The 23,660-nt window shown below is 46.4% G+C and overlaps 1 protein-coding gene and 1 long non-coding RNA gene across 9 annotated transcripts in view; one reads left to right on the top strand and one right to left on the bottom strand.

The window, feature by feature from the left end:
• ETV6 (ETS variant transcription factor 6) overlaps positions 1 to 23,660 on the top strand; it is a 240,134-nt gene that overhangs the window by 202,889 nt on the left and 13,585 nt on the right. For all 8 annotated transcript variants that reach the window (XM_019937704.3, XM_073789036.1, XM_073789035.1 and 5 more), the window contains one exon: positions 14,899 to 15,444. In XM_019937704.3, coding sequence (XP_019793263.1) covers positions 14,899 to 15,444 — 546 coding nt within the window. The remainder of the gene's footprint in view (positions 1 to 14,898; positions 15,445 to 23,660) is intronic.
• Positions 15,438 to 21,633, bottom strand: LOC117314285 (uncharacterized). Its single transcript, XR_004529031.2, has 3 exons — positions 21,438 to 21,633; positions 20,564 to 20,714; positions 15,438 to 15,845 (listed from the first exon to the last, which is right to left on the bottom strand). It is a non-coding gene; the product is annotated as an uncharacterized lncRNA (long non-coding RNA).

Raw genomic sequence — 23,660 nt, 5'->3', positions numbered from 1 at the left:
TCTGCCCTGGTGACTTACAGTGGTCCTCATCAAAGCGTTGGTAGAAAACACAACAAAAGACCAGAATCGAATTGCGGCCCCGGGCAGAGTTCTGCAGCAGGTGCTTAGGTACAGAAATAGGGTATAAGAAGCTGGCTTTGCTCCTGTTCTCTTGAACAGCGATGCACCGTGCCTCTGGGGAGCATTTCATCCACATCCTTCTGCCCAGATTGGGGACACAAGGTGATTCTTTTAAACTTGTCTTTCAGACCAGATTATGAGGGGCCTACACCCCCTGGGTTTTTTTCAGGGGCATTTCCTTCAACTGATTGAACATGCCCCAGAGCAGGACTGGTTTTGTTTTGTTGTCGGCAGATTTAAAAATGAGACGTTCCGTGTTTCCCTAATTAACACGTCACAGAACAGAGCCTGGCTTCAGGCACCCGACCGGCATCTCCTCCCTGTGCCCAGCTTCTCACAGCAGGTCCCCTTGCCTCTGTGATGGAGAGTAAGCAAGTGCTTCTTGCAGTCTCCCCACCTGTGCCTCTCATCCCGTCTTCCTCTAGCTCTGCCTCTGCTGAGGTTAGCAGCTGCCCCCCACCCCAGTTGGGTTTCTCCGTTCTTTTACCCTTCCTGCCCTGTGCGTTTCCTGTTTGCATAACAGCCAACAGCTACTCCAGAGAAGAGGTGGTGGGTTTACTGAAGCTTTAGGATTAGGGCAGGAATTAGATTGCCTAGCCTGCCTCTTCACACACAAAAGGTGTGTGATGGGCTGTTTTGTTTTGTTTTTCACTCTCTCTCTTTTGCTCATTATTAAAAAAAAAAAAAAATCCCATTTGGAATTGCTGTTTCCCGGTTTATCCTCAGCTGTGATGGGAGGCTGATGGTCTCATCTCATGGCAGCTCCTTCCTTCTCCCCGCTTGGCCTGATCTGACCCGCAAGTAGGTGTGTTTGCTGTTGTCCTCGTGGGCAGGAGTGACTCAGCAGGAAACGCTGGCCACTCTCAGAGACCCCTCTCACCGAGGAAATGCGCGTGCGCCACCACCGACACCCTAAAGAGCTGCGCTCTCAAGTGCTATGTTGTGGGCCGTGGTGAGCTCAGTAGGTAAAAGGATGGAGCTAATGAGGCCAAGGTCAAGGGCTGCATCACCCTGTAGATCAGGTAGCTCTGCTTCAGACCTGCTCTTAAAAGTAGCGCGTTCTCAGAGATGGTTCCTTCAAGCTGTCAGTCAGAAAACACCATCCTGGTATGTGCCCTTGGTCCTCTGCCTGCTCTCACGTGAGAGCGCACAGAAGGGAGCGTGGGTCTTTGTCAGGTGGGATCACGTGAGAAGAGCTGTGCCGGGCACGGAGGTGATGTGAAGAGGCTGCTGGCCCCCAGACCTGCAGATATATGGGTGCCTTTGGTGACAAAAGGACCAACTAGAGAGGTAGAAAGAATATATTTACAGCTTAACATGAATTATCTCTAGGATCAATATGGTTATATCGTGAATGGTAACACATTAATATGGGCATTTGTTAATATACAGAGAGATCTGGTCCTGGGGGGGGATAAAAGTTTGTTAAGTGAAATTATAAACATCCAGTATTACATCCCCAGTGATTTATGCTACCTATTTGGGGATACAGTACAATGTAAGAGTGTGTCGCTCTTGACTCGGCCCAGAGCTCAGCATGGAAGGAGAATGGGCCATTCCAGAGAGGGCCCACTCAGCCCCTCAGCAGGCTGGCACAGGGAGGCGTGCAGAGTGACGTACAAACACAAGGCTTCATTCAACGCCCCATGACTTCACCTCATCACTGCCACCGACGTGACCAATTCAGACATTCATAATTTCACAATGGGAATTTATATCACAGGACAAACATATCTTGTGTAATCCAGCCACAGTTGCCTGCAAATATCCCCTATGAGTACATTACATTGAAACCTCACCTTCCGTACTGGCAGCCACGTGGCAGTGCCAGGAGCTTGGAGGTCATTGTTAGCTCAGAGGCTCCCTTCCAGGCTCTGATGGGAGAGAAGGGTGATCATACTAATTCAGACCCTTTATTTTGTACACATTCATTATCTCTAAAAGTGTGTCATGCCTTGGGTGAAGCAGTACTCTGATTACCACCTAGGTCTAGGAGAACCATCATTTCTACTCTTCCCTTACTCAGTTATGGGAGGGGAAGGCAATATTCTATAATTACGATAACCTTATACCTTTTCATCCATACCCAGACACTTATGCTAGTGAAATGGGACTCTAGTAAGTGAGCTAGGACATAGGCATTAAACCAGGACCATCCCTGACAAACTGGGACACATGGTCAGCTTAGATTAAATGTCTTCAAGAGTGGGATCTGGACATCAGGAAACCAGGTTCTAATCCTCTCTTCTGCCAGAACAGTCCTAAGGACTCAGTTTCTCATTTCTCTGGCCCTTAGTCACCCCAGTTACAAGACAGGAAATACCACCAAATGGTATCAGATCTTAGAGCCCTTAAATCCTAAGGACTGGGTCTCCCTGGGTGATACGAAGACGAATAAGACACATTCTCTACTTTCAGGGTCGTAGGCAACTAAAATCCACAAAAGTACAGCAGTGTCCTGTCTGGTGATGCTGAGAAAAGTTGAACATCTATTCTCGTTTATCTCACCTCATCAAGAACTGCTGATAACATTACCCCTCTTAGTAGTCAAACCAAGAGTAGCATCATTCACTTGTTTCACAGTGAAAATGTCATTTTTAATAGATTCCTTTTCTTTGATTATTGATTACCCATTTTATCTGCGTGCTGTGAATTAGTTAGGTATAACGTAGATAGCTATGTAGGAAGGAGACTACTTCTCTCACCAAAACCAGGAGGCAAAACATCTTTAGAAATTTCAGACCAGTAGGTGGTTATACAATAAATTTATTTTGTCACACACGGTTGTGATATCAACTTCTTTTGATACTTTGGGTTCCGAAGTCAGTGACTTTGGGCTCCCATGGAATATTTAAGAAGAAAAGCTTGGTGCCAAGGCATATATTCGATTGCCACTGGTCTTTGGTGTTAGAACTGCTTGAATGAGTGATTCCCTGAAAGTTCATTGAGCAATTAAAATATGCTTCTAGTCTAGGCTGGTCTCCAAATGGGGTCAGCTTTGCAGAGTCACCCCTGTTGGACTGGACATGGACAAGTGTCCAGGGAGGGGGAACAGGACGTGTGTTTCTCAAATGTCCTCATCCCATGATCCCTTTGGGGGACCCGCCTATCATTTCGACCCTTCAGTCCACCCTCTCTTATGCCCCCATCTAAGAGACTAGGAGGTGATTTTTTTTTTTTTTTTTTTTTTTTTGACATGCCACGTGGCTTGCGGGATCTTAGTTCCCTGACCAGGGATCGAACCCGGACCCCAGCAGTGAAAGCACGGAGTCCTAACCACTGGACCGCCAGGGAATTGGGAGGTGATTTTTAATCACTTGAATTTGAAACTATTCCCACATGCTGTGCAGCAGTAGACATAGTTCTAAGGTGAAAGTTCTGCTCTGGGGCAGCTCTCTGTCACCAGGTGGATATGGAAATTGGAAGTGAGGACGAGAAATTTCAGGTGTCATTCTCAGTTCTCCTTACAACTAGCCCATGGTCATAGCCCAGATAGTAGAGGGAAATCATTTCTTCATGGAGGGTGGGGAGGGTGGCCTGTATTCTGGGATGGCCCACAGAAATTTTATTTATATGATTGCTTTACTGGAGGAAATATTTCCCCTTCTCCCTCCCCCTGCCCACCAAATCCAACTGCCAGAGACTACTTTGGAGGAAGGAAATATTATACAATTTTTTTTTTTTTTTTTTTTTTTTTTTTGCGGTACGCGGGCCTCTCACTGTTGTGGCCTCTCCCGTTGCGGAGCACAGGCTCCGGACACGCAGGCTCAGCGGCCATGGCTCACGGGCCCAGCCGCTCCGCGGCATGTGGGATCTTCCCAGACCGGGGCACGAACCCGTGTCCCCTGCATCGGCAGGCAGACTCCCAACCACTGCGTCACCAGGGAAGCCCAACCTTATACAATTTTAATGAGATAATCCAATGAGATGGGGTACATGAATCTACCTCATAATAACAAAATAAGAGCTAACATTTATGGTGTCCTCATTGTGTTCCAGGCCCTGTTCTGAGCTTTTAACATGTTTAAATCATTTAATCTTCACAACCACCCCATAAAGAAGGTAATATTATTTCCACTTTATAGATGAGGAAATTGTGGCTAAGAGCAGTAAGGTACCCTGCCTCCAAATCACATAACTATGTAGTGGCAAAGCTAAGACCTAACCCCAGGTCCACTTGGTTCCAATGCCGGTGCTCATTCCACTGCAGCATGAATGAGCTGACCGAAATAACATTTTTATTAATTTTGTGTGTTTGCAAGCACCCTGAAAATAGGGCAAATGGTTGAACGATGAGTAGAAGAACCATGGAGATTAGGATGCCGAGACAGGTCCAATATACTGGCAGGTCCCCGCACTCCTGCTTATAATGTTTCTGCTTCATAGTACAGATCTTCCCAGACTTAGGATGGGGATACAGCCAGATAAACCCGTCTTAAGTTGACAATATCCTAAGTTGAAAATGCATTTAGTACCCCTAACCTACCAAACAGCACAGCTTAGCCTACCTACCTTAAACATGCTCAGAACACTTACATTAGCCTGCAGTTGGGCAGAATCATCTAACGCAAAGCCGATTTTATAATCAAGTGTTGAATATCTCATGTAATTTATTGAACACTGTACGGCAAGTGCAGGACAGAATGGCTGTCTGGGTGCAGGATGGTATCAGCTGCTCACCCTCGTGGTCGCGTGGCTGACCGGGAGCTGTACTCACTGCCGCTGCCCAGCACCACGAGGAGTATCGTCCTGCATGTCACTAGCCCCAGAAAAAGATCGAAATTCAAAATTTGAAGTACCGTTTCTACCTAATGCGTATCACTTGGCCACCACTGGAAAGTCGAGAAATCGCTAAGTCGAACCATCATAAGTCGGGGACCATCTGTACTTGAAACTGGTAAGTGAAAACCAAAACACGTCAGAGATAACTTTTGAGGCCCCAGTGTATGTCTTCAGTTAATGATATTCAAAACTCATACTAAATTGGACTGAATTAACCTGTCTGGATCACTGACTGCCCCAGGATGAATGGACTTATTAGCGGGACAAAAATCTCCCGGCCTGGGAGAAATGTGGGTCCTGATTCAGGCAGTGGCCTCTGAGAACAGAAGCCCTGGCTCTCGTACCCCTGGACCAGCCCCTCGTGCGGTGGCTCCTTGAGAGCCGGCCCCCCAGGACAGGCACCAGGGTAGATGAGGCTTCCAGCTGCTCAGGCCACATCCTATTACCCGTTGTTGTAAAAACCACCCCGATTTTCTAGTCTTGCTGGAATCGTGTTCATGACTGAAGTGTCAAGGAGGCCATTGGCCCAGGTTTGACATCTTTGTTATACACGTTAGCCGTGCAGCACATGGTAGAGCCAGAGAGCGTGATGGTCCAGACCACCTGGGTTCAAATCCCAGCTCCCACTTCACCAGCTGTGTGACTTGAGGCACGTTCCTTAGCGTCCTTGTGTCTCTGTTTTCATCTGTAAAAGGAGAATAGCAGTACCTATCGAATACGATTGATGTAAGAAAGGGTCAAGTTCATGAGGGAAATGCCCTCAGAGCAGCATGTGTCACATAGCAAGCGCTTGATAAATGCTATTCATTAGGACTATTTGCTGTTTCTTAGCACTGTTTGGTTCAGGTTTTTTCTTCTTTTCTTTACACTTAAAAAAAGCTGAATTGTGATAAAATACATATACCATTTATCATCTTAACCATTTGTAGGTGTACACTTCAGTAGTGTTAGGTATATTCACATTGTTGTGCAATGGTGTTTTTTTTCTTACCTCCAATTCCAATTTTCTGTTTTTTAATTATTTTCTTATTGAAGTATAGTTGATATACAGTATTGTGTTAGCTTCAGGTGTACAGCAAAGTGATTCAGTTATATATCAATACACACACACATATATATTCTTTTTCAGATTCTTTTCCCATATAGGTTATTACAAAATATTGAATATAGTTCCCTGTGCTAGTCCAATTCCAGTTTTCTTAAGCAGTCCCGTTACTGCAATGTCATGTGCTTTGTGCAAACACCAGGTTTCTGCATCTGGACGTAGGAAAGGCCTGTTGTCCACCCATGCCATTATCCTAGGACTTCTTCATGGGTTAACCGGGCACCATCTGTTGCATGATTTCTATGGGAAAATACATTTAAAGGGCAAACCTTAATTCAGGATACAGCCTGTTTGGACAATAAGCAGTGTGTACACTTTGCGGTACCTTCAGTACCTGGCACGTGGTAGGTCCTCCACAACCCTTTGCAACCTTCCTATGAGTCTGGCCGTCTCCTCTCTCCCTTCAGAACTCTAAGATTAACCTTCCTGTGCCCCTGTCATCCCTGTGACTCTTGAATCTGGCAGGAGGTAACGAGGTCCCACCAGAACTTCCTGTCGTCCCCAGCGTCAGAGCCCCCGAGCGCCGGCTGACCCTTTCCCCCGCACTCGGCCTCCTTCCCCTCTTCTCTACCCTCCTGTCCTCTCCAGGGCCTCTTCTTCCTGCTTTGCCTCCTGTATGCCGTGGTCTAGGGCAGCATGACCTTTCACCCTCTACCTGGTTCAGAGCGTTTGGTTGTGATGGGAGCACACGGAGGCCCGGGGTGGTGCATGGAGCCGCTTTTCATCGGGGCCGTCAGCCTCCTCTGGGGGGACCCGTGCACCTTCCTTGGGCCAGCTCCCTCCAGGGGTGTGGAGACTCCCTTAGTCCAGAGGCTAGCTTGCTCCATTGAGCTAAAAGTTTTAGGGGCAGGAGGTCCCTAATAGACATGAATAATTCTCCCAAGGTAACCAGGAAGTCTTCAAGTGATTTCCTCTTAGCCCTCAGGAAATGCCACCTGATACCTCTGAGATAAGAGGGCTGGGGGTGGTGGGTTCAACTCCAGAGAAGGAAGCTCTCCACTCGTTCCCCTCTCCTGCCTTAACCTTTGTGCCGCCCTGGCCCCCTCCCTATAAATGATTCACAGCATTTACCTCCAAAGGGCAAACTGGCTCATCTGTAACCTCATCCCTTGATTTCTTCATTCACTTCTTTTCTGGGCCTTTCCTGAGACTGAGGGAGACTCCTCTACACCACCTGGGAAGAGCAGAGCCAGCGTCCGGCCGGGAGCACGAAGCCTCGTGTCTACGGCTGGTGTAGACTTGCCCACACCGTCTGCGCTAAACCACCGGCAGAGGTGGCCTGTTGGAGGCAGTCCCGCCCACAGTGATGAAGATTAAGCCTCAGGGTCCTGAAAGTCACCTGTTTTGTTTCTTTCAGCCCCTTTCACCCAAATGCTTATAAAATTCTAGATGCTTCCTTAGGATTTATTGTGTATGAACTCAGACGTCTGTGAATCCTACACTCCAAGCTAGGGCAGGTTTCTTCTCAGTCCCTGCAAGGGAATTCGGTGACTACTGAATGTGACAAGGGAGCTGAGTGAGATGGAAACACTGAAATGGGCAGGCACAGGGTCAGTGGAAAGTCTTGACTGAAAGTCTTGGCTGGACCTCTTGGAAAGGCGGTAGTAGGGATCGTTTTCTAGGGCTGCCACGCACTTGGTGGCTCAAACAACAGGAATGTATTGTCTCACAGTTCTGGAGGCTGGAAGGCCAAGGTTAAGGTCTGGGCAGGATGGCTTCCTTCTGAGGCCGTGAGGGAAACTCTGTGCTAGGTTTCTCTCCCAGCTTCTGGTGGTTTGCTAGCAATCTTTGGAGATCCTCGGCTTGTAGATCTTGCGTGGCCTACCCCTGCGTGCCTTGACTCTTAATTCAGCACCTATAGCCTTTTGTCGTTTTTTGATATGTCTGCTTTCTCCATTAGACTGTGGTACCCTTGAGAGCAAGGACCGCGTTTCCTCTCTCTGCACATCCTGCATCTGAGACGCTACTTCACATACGGTTGGCATCGCTGAAAGTTCTTTGCTTCAATTCATATTGTAATGACTGTGTGACAAAACACTCCTCTCCAGTTGTGCAGCGTGTGTGCATGTCTGTGTGTCCAAATTCCCCTGTTCACAAGGGCACCAGTCATATCAGAATAGAGGCCCATGCTACTCCAATATGACCTTACCTTACCTAATTACATCTGCAATGACCCTTTTCCCAAATGAGATCATATTCTGAGGTACTGGGGATTGGGACTTCAACATGAATTTTGGGGTGGGGGGCACACAAGTCAACTCATAGCGGGGAGTGACAGAACCTGAGTATGTATATGAAATCTATTTTGAATTCCATCTCAAGATCTAGAGCCTTTAATTTTTGTATAGGTCTTTATATCATTCATGGTTCCTACTCATCTTTTACAAAATTGTGCTGGGAAATGGTGTTTACGTGGGGAAAAACGTGGATCACAGTGTACTGAGGATGAGGAGTGAGAGTTACCTGCTGGGCCTGTTGAATTGCATCTCTGTCTCTTATTATCATCCCTGGCCTTAGGGGAAGCACGGTGGGGAAGTGTGATCCTGGCGTGTGAGACATAAACTTGATCTTCGCCTTTGCTCTACCCTGGAAACGTCCTAGTCAAAAACCAAGACTTTCACCAAAGGCAGAGTTTTGCTTTGTTTTTTAGGTTTACTAGTTATTCATTATATAACGTGATTAAATTGGGTTGAATTCTGATGAATTCTAAATAGAGAAACTTTCATAATAAGTAAAAGGAAAGAGGATGAGAAAAGAAATCAGACCTTTTTTTGTGATCATCACATTTCAAGTCCTAATTTATTGGGGGCTGTTTGGTAGTGAGAAGGGATTATTTGTGTCTAAAGGAGATCTACAAAGAGAAACGTTTGGGATCAGAAAGTACTTTCAGCCAGAATGAGGTCCCTACCACTCCTGGGTACCTTCCCCGGCCCCCCTCCTTCTAAGCCCACACTGACCAATTACATGTGGCCTTTCCTCTCCCTTCCTTGTGCGTTTCCCTCCCATAGCAAGACCTTCAGACCAAGGGCAATGTGGATAATTTCCCAGTTTTCCAGCTGGGCAGTTCACCAAGAACAAACCCAGACATCAAGGCCAGACCAAAAAAACATCTTCTTGTTTTAGACAGAAGACTCCTACATCTGGGGGATTTAATGCACCCACTGTCCGCTTAGTGCGTTTCCTGTGTCCGGAGCTTCTCTGCCTGTCAGCTCTGGTCTCATAAGTTTCCATACCCTGCTGCCAACTTATAATAACAGAGGCAGCAGGGTAGCAACGTCAGAGCCCACTCCATACGTGAGCACATGCTTCGCAAACTGAAACAAAGCTTGGCAGGGCGCGTTGCAGACCTTTCAGCCTCGACAGTGGTGTGCCCAGACCACCAGGAGCCTGGAATTAAATACCCTCAGTTCCAGTTCTCCACCATTAACGTTATCAACTTCATCAAGTACTTCCTCCTTCAGTGGTGTCTGCAAAGAAATAAATAAATCAAGCCCATCCAAGTCCTGTTCCTGCCCAGATCCGGAGTCAAAAGTGAAATCTGAGTTGGATTATCCAGAGCGCTGTCTCCCTCCTTCATTGTTCCCCAAATCTGGGCAGGAACAGAGAGCGAAATCTCTCCAGGACATTACATCAGTTCCTCTTTTACCCTTGGCGCAAAAGTTCTTCCTCTCGTCGTTCTCCCAGACTTCCTAAGGCTTGCCCTGAGTGCACACCCATCCACTGAGCCTTGACGCCCAGGACATCAAAGAAAACATGCAGGTAACAGGCGACTGGCCAACGCCTGTGTCTGTTGTAAAGTTTGTAAGAAGGGAAATAGATTCAGGAAATAGGATTTCTCAGTACATGGTCTTCATCATCCTGAAGTATTTTTAATCCTTAATAAGCTTTTAAGGAAAGGGAGGTATTCTGTAAATGGCATTTAGAAGAAAATACGTGAAACTTCAAAATGCCAACTGTCTTAAATATCGCTTGCAATGGTCGTGTTCTGTGACATAAAAAGTGAACCATGGACAAAAGGTAAATTCATTTTTGTGGATGGCAGAATTGAGATCTGTATTAGCTATGAAAAGAAAACTTGCCTCACCCCTGAAAGATTGTAGATCACTTCTATCATACTAATAATTTCGGCCATTAAAGTTAACCCCATGGGCCTAATCAGTATCCTGTAAGCATTATTTGCATTGCGTTAAAGTGAGGAAGTTGACTTGTCATCCCAACCTGTATCTTTGCAAGGTTGATTAAGCACTTTAATTCCGTTTATAAAATCATAATCACATAGCCATCACATCACCTGAAAATTAATAGTTCCTCAATATTATCAGATATTTTATTACTGTTTACATTTTTCCAGCTATCTCATAAATGTTATTTTAAATTTATTTATTTATGGCTGTGTTGGGTCTTTGTTGCTGCACGTGGGCTTTCTAGTTGCGGTGAGCAGGGGTTACTCTTTGCTGTGGTGTGCGGGCTTCTCATTGCAGTGGCTTCTCTTGCTGTGGAGCACGGGCTCTAGGCACACAGGCTTCAGGAGTTGTGGCTCGCGGGCTGTAGAGCTCAGGCTCAGTAGTTGTGGTGCACGGGCTTAGTTGCTGCGCGGCATGTGGGATCTTCCTGGACGAGGGCTCGAACCCATGTCCCCTGCACTGGCAGGTGGATTCTTAACCACTGCGCCACCAGGGAAGCCCTCATAAATGTGTTTGCAGTTTGTTCGAATCATAATCCAAGCAAGGGTCTGTCTCTACTTCACAAGTGGTTGATGTGTCTCTTAAGTCTCTTTCAATCTCTACGGGTCTCCATTCATATCTTTTTTGTGTACATGCTTGCACACTCTCTAGGTGTTGAAAAAAGAAGTTAGCCATAATTAGTATAACTTTTCCCCTGTATGTGGTGTAACTTTTCTTTCCCCTTTGGTTGCTTTCAAAATTTTCTGTTTCTTCTTGGTTTTCAGCAGTTCGACTCTGTGCCTGAACGTAACTTTCACTGTATTTATCCTGCTTGGAATTTGCCGAGCTTCTTGGATCCTTAAGTTTGTATATTGTTGTTGCTGTTGTTGTTAACAAATTTGAGGACAATTTGGCCATTATTTCTTCAATTTTGTTTTGTTTTGGCCCCATTCTTTCTGTTTTCTCCTCTTTTACAATGTTATAGTGACTGTGCAGGAAAATCATCTTATTTTCTTAGATGACCACACAAGTACTTAGGATAGGGTATCACAATCTCTAATTTGCTTTAAAATAATTCAGTTTTTAAAAATGTGTGTTGAGAGTGTGGGGGGGATACCAACCCACCCACATCTATAAAAAAAAAAAGTTTTCACCTTCTCAAACTCCAATTACATTTCTTTTAGACCATTTAATATTGTTCCATAGATCACTGAAGATCTCTTTCTTTGTTTTTAATTTTTATTGATCTGTTTTCAGATTTACTAACCCTTTCTTCTGTTATCTCCCATCTGCTATTAAGTCTCTCCTGTCCAAAATTTCAAGTACTGTATTTTTCAGCTCAAAACCCTTTTTGATTGTTTCCATTTCTTTTCTGATAGTCTCCATCTGTTATCACTCATTATGACTATCATTTTCTTTAAATGCTTGAACTTATTTATAATAGCTACTTTTTTTTTCTTTTTTTGCGGTACACTGGCCTCTCACTGTTGTGGCCTCTCCCGTTGCGGAGCACAGGCTCCGGATGCGCAGGCTCAGCGGCCATGGCCCACGGGCCCAGCCGCTCCGCGGCATGTGGGATCCTCCCGAACCGGGGCACGAACCCGTGTCCCCTGCATCGGCAGGCGGACTCTCAACCACTGCGCCACCAGGGAAGCCCAGCTACTTTTAAGTTCTTTTTTGCTCATTCCAACATCTAGATTATCTCAAGAGTCTACTTCTATTGACTGCCATCCCTCTTGAATATGGGTCACATTTTTCTGTTCCTTCACGTGTCTAGAATATCTTTATTGGACACTGAATATTACATATAACATATTGTAGAGACTCTGGATTATGTTACATTCCTCTGAAGAGTGTCGATGTTTCCGCTAGCAAGCAGTTAAATAACTAGTCAGTCACTCTGAATTTGTGGAGGCTTGGTCTTATATTTGGTTAGGGAAGATTTATTTCAGTTTTGCCTTTAGCCCTCAGGCAAATCCCTTTGTCCTAGAGCATAGTCCTTACTCCTAAGGTGTGGCCATTCTGGGGTAATAAGCAGCCTGAGGTGTTTTCAGAGCCTTCCTTGATAGAGCCCCAACTCTGAACTCTGTCTCCTACCATGGCCAGCAGCTGAGATTCCGTGTCTTTGAACTGTACAGCTGTCACCCTTCACTGAGCTCCTTGGAGTTCCCCCTGCACATTGCAGTTCAGGAGCACGTGTTAAGGATTTGAGGGCATTTTATGTGCCAGTTAGTGGCTACTCCCTCTGAGGGTCCCTCCTTTATGGAATCTGTTTTCTCCATTTTTTTGCCCTTCTGACAGCTTCATACTCCACTCCCTGGCATCTCAAACAACTTTCTGTTCTTTTTCTAGCTGCCTCACACTACGTGGACTAGGAAGGACCCTCAGAGTGACAGCTGTATAAATTTGGATCTTACTCTGGGCAGTTCCTTTCTTGCAAGAGTAAAATCCCCTTCAGTTTCCAGTACCCTCATAACTTTTATAAATATATTTTATCCAGATTCTATCATTGCTATATGTAGGAAAGTTAGTCTGATACAAGCCACTCTGCCATTACTGAAACTGGAATCCCCTTCTCCTTTGAGAAAAATGGTAGCATACCATACATACTTCACCTTGCTTTTGCTCATCTAGCCATAGAGCCTAGAGATCAGTCCTTAGCAAAATATTTAGTTATTCCTCATTCCATTTTATAGCTGCGCAGTCCTCCATCATTTAGAGATATACCATCATTTGTTAAACCAGTCTCCTATTGATAGCTGTTCCAATGTTTAAGCACTTTTAAATTCGTGGCAGCATGTTATATAGTGGTTACAAAATAAGCCCTTTGCCTTCAGGCAGATGATCTTTTAATTATCATGAACAGTATTTCTTTTGTTCAGTGTCTCATATGATTTGTGAGATCTAGTGGAGTCCCCATTTCCTGTTAACCCTATATAAAACTTGAAGAAACCACCACCTTTGTCTCTGTGTACTAACCCTATCAGATTCCCAGATCCCCTTTATATGGTCTTCATATAGATGTTGTCGTAATGGATAAAGGAGGTATCTTTGACTTGCTTTACTTAGAACCATGGACAAGTCTCTGACCAGAACAGGGACCTGCAAGTATGCACATCCTTTTGGTGAGACAGCTCTGGGAACAGATGTGGCCAGAGAAACCTCATTAAGATGTGTGTGAGGCCCTGGAGAAAACTCCATTTTTGTAGGCAGAGTTTTGTTCTTCCAACCCTTAGCAGGACTCCTAAGGCCGCGTACATGCTGGTCCCTCCCTCAACCCAGCCCGTGGAGCTACTTCTGCTGCTGAGCTGTGTACACTTTTTTTATATATATAAATTTATTTTATTTATTTTTGGCTCGCACAGGCTTTCTCTAGTTGCCGAGAGCAGGGGCTACTCTTCATTGTGGTGCGCATGCTTCTCATTGCGGTGGCTTCTCTTGTTGCGGAGCACGGGCTCTAGGTGTGCAGGCTTCAGTAGTTGTGGCACACAGGCTCAGTAGTTGTGGCTCGCGGGCTTAGTTGCTCCGCGGCATGTGGGGTCTTCCCGGATCAGGGATCGAACCCATGTCCCCTGCATTGGCAGGCAGGTATTAACCACTGTGCCACCAGGGAAGTCCCTGAGCTGTGTACACTTCTGATGTTGTCCTTCCTCAGATGTCTCCAGCTTGAAAGTTCAGGTGGGATGGGGTGGAGGTATTGTCAGGGGTCCATCCCTCCTTCTTCTCACTTAACTCTACCTGTCTGTGCACTCGGAAACAAAATGATCCTCAATGTTCTCTCAGGTACAAGATTGTTATTATGTAAATTAGGCCCACTGTGCACGCTTAGAGCAGGTTTTTTGTTTTTGTTTTTGTTTTTGGCGGTACGCGGGCCTCTCACCGTTGTGGCCTCTCTCGTTGCGGAGCACAGGCTCCGGACGCGCAGGCTCAGCGGCCACGGCTCACGGGCCCAGCCGCTCCGCGGCATGTGGGATCTTCCCGGACCGGGGCACAAACCCGCGTCCCCTGCCTCGGCAGGCGGACTCTCAACCACTGCACCACCAGGGAAGCCCTAGAGCAGGTTTTGATGTGACTTTCCCCCCTAGTTTCTACATAGCAGAGAAGTAGATATTCTAATGGGTACATAAGGTTCTAGAATCTTACTGGAATCGAACTGGCTGGGTGACCTTGGGTAAGTTGCTTAACTTCTTTATGCCTCCATTTTCTCTCCTGTTAAACAGGAGTAACAGTAGTTAGTACCTTCTGCTTAGGTGTGTTATAAATTTTAAACAATATAATCCAGTACGTAGGATATATAGTAATTGCTTTATTATTATCATCATTATCGTTAATACCAACAACTCCCGGAGGTAGAGAATATGAAAGTTGGGTTATGAAAAGTCAGTGAAAACATTTAGAGAAAAACCCTTAAGGACCCTAAAAGCCGTGTTGAAGAGTCGAGTAACAAAAAGATAAAGAATGAATGTGTGGCTTCCTTGTGTTTATAAGCCACTAGTAGGTGATTAATGGAATGTCTGTAGACAGTTTTTGCTTGTCCACTGGCAGGAAAAGAATTTCGAGTATGTGCACTTTAATTTTTTTAAAGCGGTGAAAAAGAGCTTGCGTCCCGGGAAGAAAGGTGCTCCTGCAAGCTCACGTGCTCCACTGTCGCCACCTTTAGGACCGCAGTGAGGTGCCTCCCCTGACCGTCCAGCAGGGTCTCTGACTGTCCTTCCCTCTGCTCCACAGATAACTGTGTCCAGAGGACCCCGAGGCCGTCGGTGGAGAACGTACACCACAACCCTCCCACCATTGAACTGTTGCACCGTTCCAGGTCACCCATCACGACAAACCACCGGCCTTCTCCCGACCCCGAGCAGCGGCCCCTCCGGTCCCCCCTGGACAACATGATCCGCCGCCTCTCCCCGGCCGAGAGGGCCCAGGGACCGAGGCTCCACCAGGAGAACAACCACCAGGAGTCCTACCCCCTGTCAGTGTCTCCCATGGAGAATAATCACTGCCCGCCGTCCTCCGAGCCCCACCAGAAGCCCTCCAGCCCCCGGCAGGAGAGCACGCGGGTGATCCAGCTGATGCCCAGTCCCATCATGCACCCTCTGATCCTGAACCCCCGGCACTCCGTGGATTTCAAGCAGTCCCGGCTCTCCGAGGACGGGCTGCACCGGGAAGGGAAACCCATCAACCTCTCCCATCGGGAAGACCTGGCATACATGAACCACATCATGGTCTCCGTCTCCCCGCCCGAGGAGCACGCCATGCCCATCGGGAGGATAGCAGGTAAGTGAGCGCTGCCCTCGCCGCACGCCAGCCTCGAGCTCCCTTGGGGCCTCACGCTGTCCCAATTAGGTGCCCTCCAAGGCTCTGGGAGGCCGAGTGGAGGCTTCTGCCTGCAGGAGGCGGAATCCTTAACGGGCTAGTTCATGAGCCACGGGGCTGGAGGAGCTATGCGCCTCCTAGGTGTGAAGAAACAAACGTCCTCCATCCAGCTTACGAGGGGAGTCACATCAGAATCGCGGCTGAGCAAAAACATTTGAAATCAAAGGTTTATGAGCGTGTTAATGGCCCTGTCCCGAAGTTTCCAGCGGCTAATTAACGAGCAGACGCAGCATAAAGAACCTTTGTCTCAGATGCAGGCTTGTAATTCCATCCTCTGCACAGCAACCCCACGTAGCCTTCACCTTGGGAGGGGGTAGGAGAGAAAAGCAGGATTAGGGTGTTGGAGTCTGGTGCTGCTGTGTCATTTGGACAGAGGAAACCACTCCCGAATTCTTTCCCTTCTATGCTGACAAGCCCAAATTTACTCCCCTAAGACGAGAAACCAGTGGAAACCAGTGAAAAAAATCACCACATTGTATTTTTGCTAGCCCGCCCATAATTTACATGAAGTCATTTTCCAGAAGCTTATAATCCTCTAACCTCTTGGCAAAGTTAACTCTTTTCCTAGAGCTTCTCTCCATTCACGAGACATTTTTGGAGCACCTGCTGTGCACAGATAAATGCACTGGGAAGTAGGGGACACAGAGCTGATATAACACTTATTATTTCCTCAAGGGATTTAAATTTTACTAGGAGAGACAGATGTGAAAACCACTAAGCTCCAAGGCAGAAGGAAATAAGCCCTCTGCCCCGTCCAGTCAATGCACAAGCATTTATTGAATACCTACTGTATGCGAGGATAATTCAGTGCCGTGGAACCAGTGCAGAGAGAAGGGGTATTCTGACTGGAGGAACTGAGGAAGGGTGGTAGCTCGATGCTGAAGGTGATTATGGGTCCAGTAATGGGAGGGAGACACGGAGACAGGAGAGAGGTCAGAACTATTCAGGGAAAGGTGAGTCGTGCCCCTTCCTCCTTGGGCTGATGCCGCAGGAGCGAGCTCCAGCGGAAGCTCGGGCTGGAGCAGTGCTCACGACACCATGACGACACGGGCCCTAAGGCTGCTTTACTTCTGCCTTGACTCGTCCCTTTTTTATTTAAGTCATTTGTTTCTAAATTCTTCTCTGGTCCCAAGGGCACCTCCAATGTCACCTCAATTTTATCATTATAAATAACTTACATAAGGAATGTTGGATCAAGAAAATCAAATGGCCAAGAGCTATGACGTGTTTCAAAAACACCATGAAAAATGAAATGATGTATGCTTGGAATGTGATCCAGAAGCACCCCACAGGGTTGGGAGTGAGGAACGGGTGGGGTGTACGTAAAACGTTAGTCACAAGCTCATGGCTGTATGGTGGGGGGTCGGGTGCACCGGGGTTTACATTACTGTTCCGTCTACTTTTACATAAAGGTTTTTTTAATAATGGAAAAAAGAGAAACTATGAAAAGAAAGGACGGGGATAAGGTAGCAAAGAGCTTATTGTGGCAAAGCATGTGCATTTCCCCAGATAACTGGAGGAGGAGGAAGGGGCCAGTATATTCCTGTGAATGATAAAAATGACCTGTCTTGGACGTTCTAGGCTTTCTTTCTTGTCTGTATACGCCCTGCTTGTTTCTTGCGTGGTCTGCGCAACAGTTCTGGACATTTTGTGGATACTTTCTGCTTGTTTATAATCCTCAGAATAGCTCTTCGAGGTAGCCTATCATTGCTCTATCCATTTTATATGCAAGGGTCGTTTACAGGGGAAACCACAGAGGAAACTGAACGGCAGAGAAGCAGAGGTCACATAGGGGCTGGCGGATGAGGCTGCAGGACAGCCCTTGCCGCGCCGTTGGCTGCTATCTCTTGGGCTGCCCTTGCTACCCCTGCATTCCTAATCACGATCTGTCTTGTCCACCTCCTCTGTGACGCTGTCTTTGCCACAGACTTCTTAGGAATCCAAGATAAGCCCCATGTGTCAAGTTAAATTGTTCAGGCGTAGAGCTGTTTTTCCCTGGTTTAGTAGGTCTGGAAATTTTTTAATATGGCTCTCTTAAAAACTGTGCTACTCTATTGGTATATTCAAAAGTTCCATCATCTCCACATGTCTGTCTTCGCTAATTTAACCAGATCCAGGATTAGCTGATGTAACCAAAAGGCACTGTTTTTCTCAAGGGTGAAACGAGAGAGAAGTCTACGATCTGACATTTAGTCTTGATACTGTGACCCTCTCAAAAGTGCTCATCACAGTTCCAGGCTTGTTTCTCATTTGGGGTGTCCCTGTCTCTCCACTCCAACCCTTTGGGTGTCTTTTTGGACTACTCAGATCCTCGTAGAATTGATTCTTCATTTACTGGAAGTCGAATTCATTGGGTGATTCCTATGTACGATGTAAAGTTGCGTCATTATTGAACAGCCATAAAAGTCCTTCAGATCTCTATAAAGCAGCTTTTCTATGGGAAAACTTTTCAGATGAGCCCAGAGGGCACTGAAGGTGCTGCTGTGTGTCACACTGACAAATACCATAGTTGGAGGATATGGTAAGAACACTACTGATACATGTGGATCAACGTAAATCACGCATCATTTGCTCAGGTGCTCCCGGGTGTGTGCCTCTGGACACCTTCTGTGTTTGCAGCACTGTTCTGCATTCATGGGGGTGGAGTGCTCCAGGAGATGTAAGACACAGTCTTCGTCATGAAACAGCTGTAGACAGTGAGCTACAAGTGCAGCTTGTGGTGTCTTCCAAGGACTCCGATTAAGTGCTGTAGGAGGCTGGAGTAGAGGTGTCAGGAAGGCTTCATGGAGGGGCTGGCTTTTAGCTAGATGAATGCTTAGAATATGGACAAGTGGAGATTAAAGAAAAAGAGGTCATTCCAAATGGAGAAAACTCCAAAACAATGTAAGGCCTAGTATATCTGTTCTATTTCAGATAGAAATGTAAAGTCAAGAATCCAGGTTCATTTAAAAAATCCACCATATTTTAGCAATTCTTTCTTTTTTTCACACTTTAGTATCTATGAAATTGGGAGGCATCACACAATTAAGAGGCCCCATGCAAAGTTATGATGGTTCACTTAGGTACTTACCTGGCGGAAAATCTAAAATAGTCAATGAAAGAAATCCAGGAGGTAGTTGACAGTTTAAACACAAACCACAAATTGAAATAGAAACACACAGCTTATCTTGAAAGGTGTTGCTTATTTTTCAAGGAATAAGAAGGACTGTTGTTGAGTTTAACAAGCTGCAGGGGCTGGCATTTGTGGGAGAGAGTTTAACATAGGACAGAGTGAGAGAAGATTCCGGGGTTCTATTTTTTAATTGAACAGCCAGTGGTATGTGCAACACTGAGCAAGTTGCTTCTTTCTGTGCTCTTTTCTATTTATTGTCCTCAGGGAAGGACTGCTTGGTGGCGGGGGCATGGGGGAGCATCTGTCACCTCCTAACATTTTCTCAGCCCACAAACGTTTTACTGGCCTGTGTCTCGCCAACCTGTTTCATAGCCAGAGTGGTACTGGCAGTGAGTGCCGTAAATTGAAGGGTAGCCCAGGTGATGCTGTGTTTTCAGTATATGTTGAAAATAATTCTTAGAACTTGGTGGTTTCAAAGCTAGAAGGGTCTTTTACAGATGAAGACACGTCCAGTGTTCAGCCTGCAGCTTCAACCACTCTTCTTTCCAGCACACTTGTTTCCTTGGGACCGGGGACTGGAAATGCAGGCCTGTGGGCCAAATCAGCCACCGCCTGTTTTTGTAAATCCAATTTCACTGGCGCACGGCCACACCCACTCACTCAGTATTGTCTGTGGCTGCCTTGGCAGGGTTGAGGAGTTGCGGCAGAGACTGGACTAAAATATTTACTGATTGGCCTTTTACGGAAAAAGTCCACCGCTCCCCGTTCTACGCAACTGTCTGCTTGTATCAGTCACAGGTGTAGAAAATGCCGTCCCTGCTCTCAAGGAATGACTCGCACCTCAGAGAATGAGGCACGCCTAAGACGCGGAGGGAACAGTGGCTGATGTAGGAAGGAGCTGAGTTCTAGATGGCAGGCTGATGGCCGAGTAGCCCGGAGTAGTTGCAATGACATCATTAACATAAGTAAAATACAGCTGAGGAAAGTAAAGTGTAGCTCTGCATACCTGAACTATGTTAAGATTATTCATTCAAAAATTAACACGTATCTCTGTGCGCCAGGCACTTTTCTAGGTGATAGGGCACAGCATCTCTAAATGCCAAATGTTGTGTCTTCGCTGGCACAAGGCAATAATCCCTCTTACTTTATGCCATCAGACAAACTATGCTCCCTGCTTTGGTTTTCACTGTATAGACAGCTCCGTTTTCAAAGAAAAAAACTGAAGTCATTTTGGCTTTCTCTTAAACTTCAATTCCGTTAAAACCTGAGTTACCAGACTTCCTATCTGCGTGTCCCTTCCTTGGACTTAATCCAAAAATCTGCTAAAGGGAGGAAGATTCAGCGGCAACCTGGTTTATCATCCACTCGTAGCCGTTCATCTGCTCCACAGAAGTGCGGACTTTAAGAGGTCTGTACAGGTTTGGTTGTTCAAAGTCCACGGACCATCCAGAAAGAGAGTATTTCTTCTCTTGTGCTCATCTCACAACTCTTGCCTAAGTCTCTTGATTTTCTTTGCGAACGTCAACTTCTTCACGGTCTGTGAGGCTATCATTGGTGAGTGGATCTTACAGCAGATAAAACAGATCCCACACCCCACCCCCAGACCCTGTACCCTTCACTTGCAACCCTCTGATAACGCCTGGCCTGGCGATCTTTCAGATCCTCAAAGAGACTGAAAACAAATATATGTGTGTTATCTCTCAGGGTGACATTTTTAACAGAAACAAAAGGACTCTCCTCGAGGAGACACTCGTTTGTCACCTGGCTTGAGCACTGTACACTCTTGATTTGGTTTTACTGACCGGATAGGTTCTGTGTACACAGAAATTCAATCCTGGGAGCCTCTGATCGGACGTCAGATGCAGGCACCTAAGCCTGAGACACCAGGGCCAGCAGCTAGGGGCTCACCTCAGGGCTCCCAGGCTGGGGGGAGTCACACTGCACCCTGCCCCCCTGTATCCATCTCTGCTTCTTCCCCAGTGGAATCTGATGGTGACATGGTTTCCAGTGAGGCACGTGGACTTTTATTTTCTTGTATAAATGAGCCTCAGGAGCAACCCTGCAGGGAAGAAGACATCATAAAAGAGAAGCTAAATGGACTGTGTGAGCGATGGAGGGCGGTGTCATCCCCAGGCCTTTGCAGTACAGTGTGGCGGTGTGCATGCGTGTGTGCGCCTCTGCACACACACGCGCGCATGTAAATATTGTGTTTGGAAAAAAGGACAGGATCGTGGGATGTCTCCGTAAGCCAGGGGGGCTCGGGGTTTTAGGGCCAGCTGGCGGAGCTGTGTCCTCCCATGCTGTCTCAGGCAGAGAACTCTCTATGGTTCCCGGCCCAGGCCCTTCATCCACAGCCGGAGGGAGGGTTCCTGAGGTAGCACTGTGGGCCTGTGGGAAAGCATGGACTCTGGAGCCAACAGGATTAGAATCTAGCCCTTGTCTCCCAAGCAGAGGTCTTTAAGGTCCCTGAAGCCTGGTTTCTTTACCCATAATAATGATCATACTAATACTCATTTCTGGGCACTTTTGAGCACTAAAGAGACAATATGCAAACAGTAGCACAAGCAGGGTAATTTCTAAGGCTTAGTCAGTGTCCCTCCTGTGCGCCGTTTCTCTCTGCTCTGCTCCAGGGCTGCAGAGAGGAGAGCAGTGGTTATGGCCAGCACCATTGCCCACCGGAGCGGGTGCAGGGCCTGAACCCACAAGGCCTGTGTCTGGGCATTTGTTCTAAGTGATGTTGGCCTGAAAAGTGCACCCCTTCAGGGAACCCTAGTTTCCTTACCTCCTTGGAGATGAACTTCTTCACTCCCGCTCACCTCCTCTGAGGCTTGGCCCGCTGTCTGTATTTGGAGGAGATGGAGGGGACCCTTGGAGCGGACAGAGTCCTTCGCCCCGACGGGACTATCCCAAGGTGCCAGACTTCTGACGCTCTGCCTGAGTCACTGCACTTTATTTTTCATGGTGGGCCACTGAGAAATCAAGAAGAGAAGGAAAGTTTCAGGACAGCTTTTTTAAAAGATAAAACAGTACCAGCACAGTAACTCGGTAGAAAATAATAGAAGGGGATTGAGGAGACTGGAAATGCCAGTTTGTTTGCGGGCCTGCATCTCTGTAACAGCGTCCCTGTGTCCCAGCAGTCCGCCTCCACGCCTGCGGGAGGAGGGATACATCTGACTGGGTTTTAGCTGGGGGCTTGGTCTCTGCGTTTCCCAGCCTCGCTCTACACCTCCTGCAACCAAAGGTGAAAAGGTTCAGCGGTGTTTGTTTGCAGCGGCGGCCCCTCCGCCCCGGCGAAGCCAGGAAGCATAGGTCTGTATTCTCTGCCTCAGCTTCTCCCTCTCCCAGCTTGCTGCTCTGCACATATGGCTTCCGTTTTCCTAAGCCACAGCAAAGCACAAGCAGGCACCCACTGGAAACACACCTCTGCGTATCAACACAGGGCTGGCTGCGCGGGATGTATCAGCTGTCTGCTTCTAGGTAATGGCTGATCTAGAATTGAGGAGGAAAACAAGAACACAAAAAAACCCTGCAGATAGCCCCCCCTGCATGTTGTAAAACCCGTGCTTCCATAGCAGGGCTTCTCAAGCTGGGCGCTCTTGATACTTGGGCCGAATGATTCTTCGTTGCCGGGGAGGAGTTCTTTCGTGCATTATAAGATTTTTAGCAGCATCCCTGGCCTCTACTCGCCGGATGCTAATAGCATCCTCCACCCCAGTTGTGACAACCAAAATGGTCACAGACATGGTAGAACACCACCTAGGAGGCAAGATTGCCCCTAGTTTAGAACCACTGCTATAAGCAGAGAAGCAACTTTTTATTTTGGGTGTTACGGACCCATTTTGTTCCTGAACCTGAAACACATGTATTAGTTTTTCATAATAAATTTAAAGCAATGAAACAGGAATGCTAGGCCTCTCCTTGTTGGTGATTATATCCACAGAACTGCAGTTTACAGACCTTCACTTAAAATTCCATTTGGGCAGTTAAAACAACAAAAAAATTTCTTTCTTCGATGCTTTCCTGAAATTTGAATTTCGGGAAATTCAAATAACTTGTCGATAACTGGACTTGCCCGCTCAGATCTTTTCAACATCAGTTTTGTCTAGCATGGCTTTCTAGGTTTTTTTTTTTTTTTCCTTTAGAAACCATGTTGGTTATGTGTGAATTGCCCATCTTTTTACAGTCTCTGTTCAATAAGCTTGTACAAGGAGTCTCTGGTAAGAGACTGGTGTGGGAGGGAAAATACTTCTCCCTAACCACAGGAAGGGATATATATATATTTTTTAGCAATGCCTTTTAACTGTGGATGCCCAGGGTACCTCACCCCGCAGGAAAGAGAGAGAACTCTCTTTCTGCAATTGGAAAATAACACTTCACTCGAGCTAATAAACCCTTTCACGAGCTTCCTCTCATGGAAGAGACAATCCAAATCATGAACATTTGTTTAAAATTCCCACATGCCTTGACAGAGAAGGCCCTTTAGTTTAAGACACATGCAGCTAAAATTAGTGAAGACCTTGTGATATATATTTTTCACATGCATGTTCAAGTGTTTTGTAATGGGATGAACTTTGGGTGCATTTTATTATATAGTATTAAGCATTTTTATCAGTGATCAGAAAACACTGTATCTGTGCAGACACGGATGGATTTTGACAAAAACTGCTGGTGGGTCATGGCAACAGCCTCCAGAGGACCTAGGAACTAAAAGGCATCTGCCTTTTATTTAACTAAAATCTTAAAAAACAAAAATAACTCAGATGCTTGAACTTCGATTGTAAAAAAACAAAAGAAAAAAAAGTTGCGTGGTCAGGCAGTTTTCTTTTTTATCATCTGGCATAATTTTTAACTAAAGAAACAATAGAATCAATAGTGTTATAAAAAGCCACTTATACGCTGAGCTTGAAACAACTACTTTATGCCAGAAAATTCCTGTCGCTACCTCTGTCAGTGACTGAGTAATTCAGTATGTCTTGAATGTCAATATATTTTTATTACTCTGCTA

This window comes from Tursiops truncatus, chromosome 11 (genome assembly GCF_011762595.2).
Source record: "Tursiops truncatus isolate mTurTru1 chromosome 11, mTurTru1.mat.Y, whole genome shotgun sequence".
NCBI lineage: Eukaryota > Metazoa > Chordata > Mammalia > Artiodactyla > Delphinidae > Tursiops > Tursiops truncatus.
The sequence above is the reverse complement of the archived record's forward strand: the minus strand, read 5'-3'. Positions and strand labels throughout refer to the sequence as shown.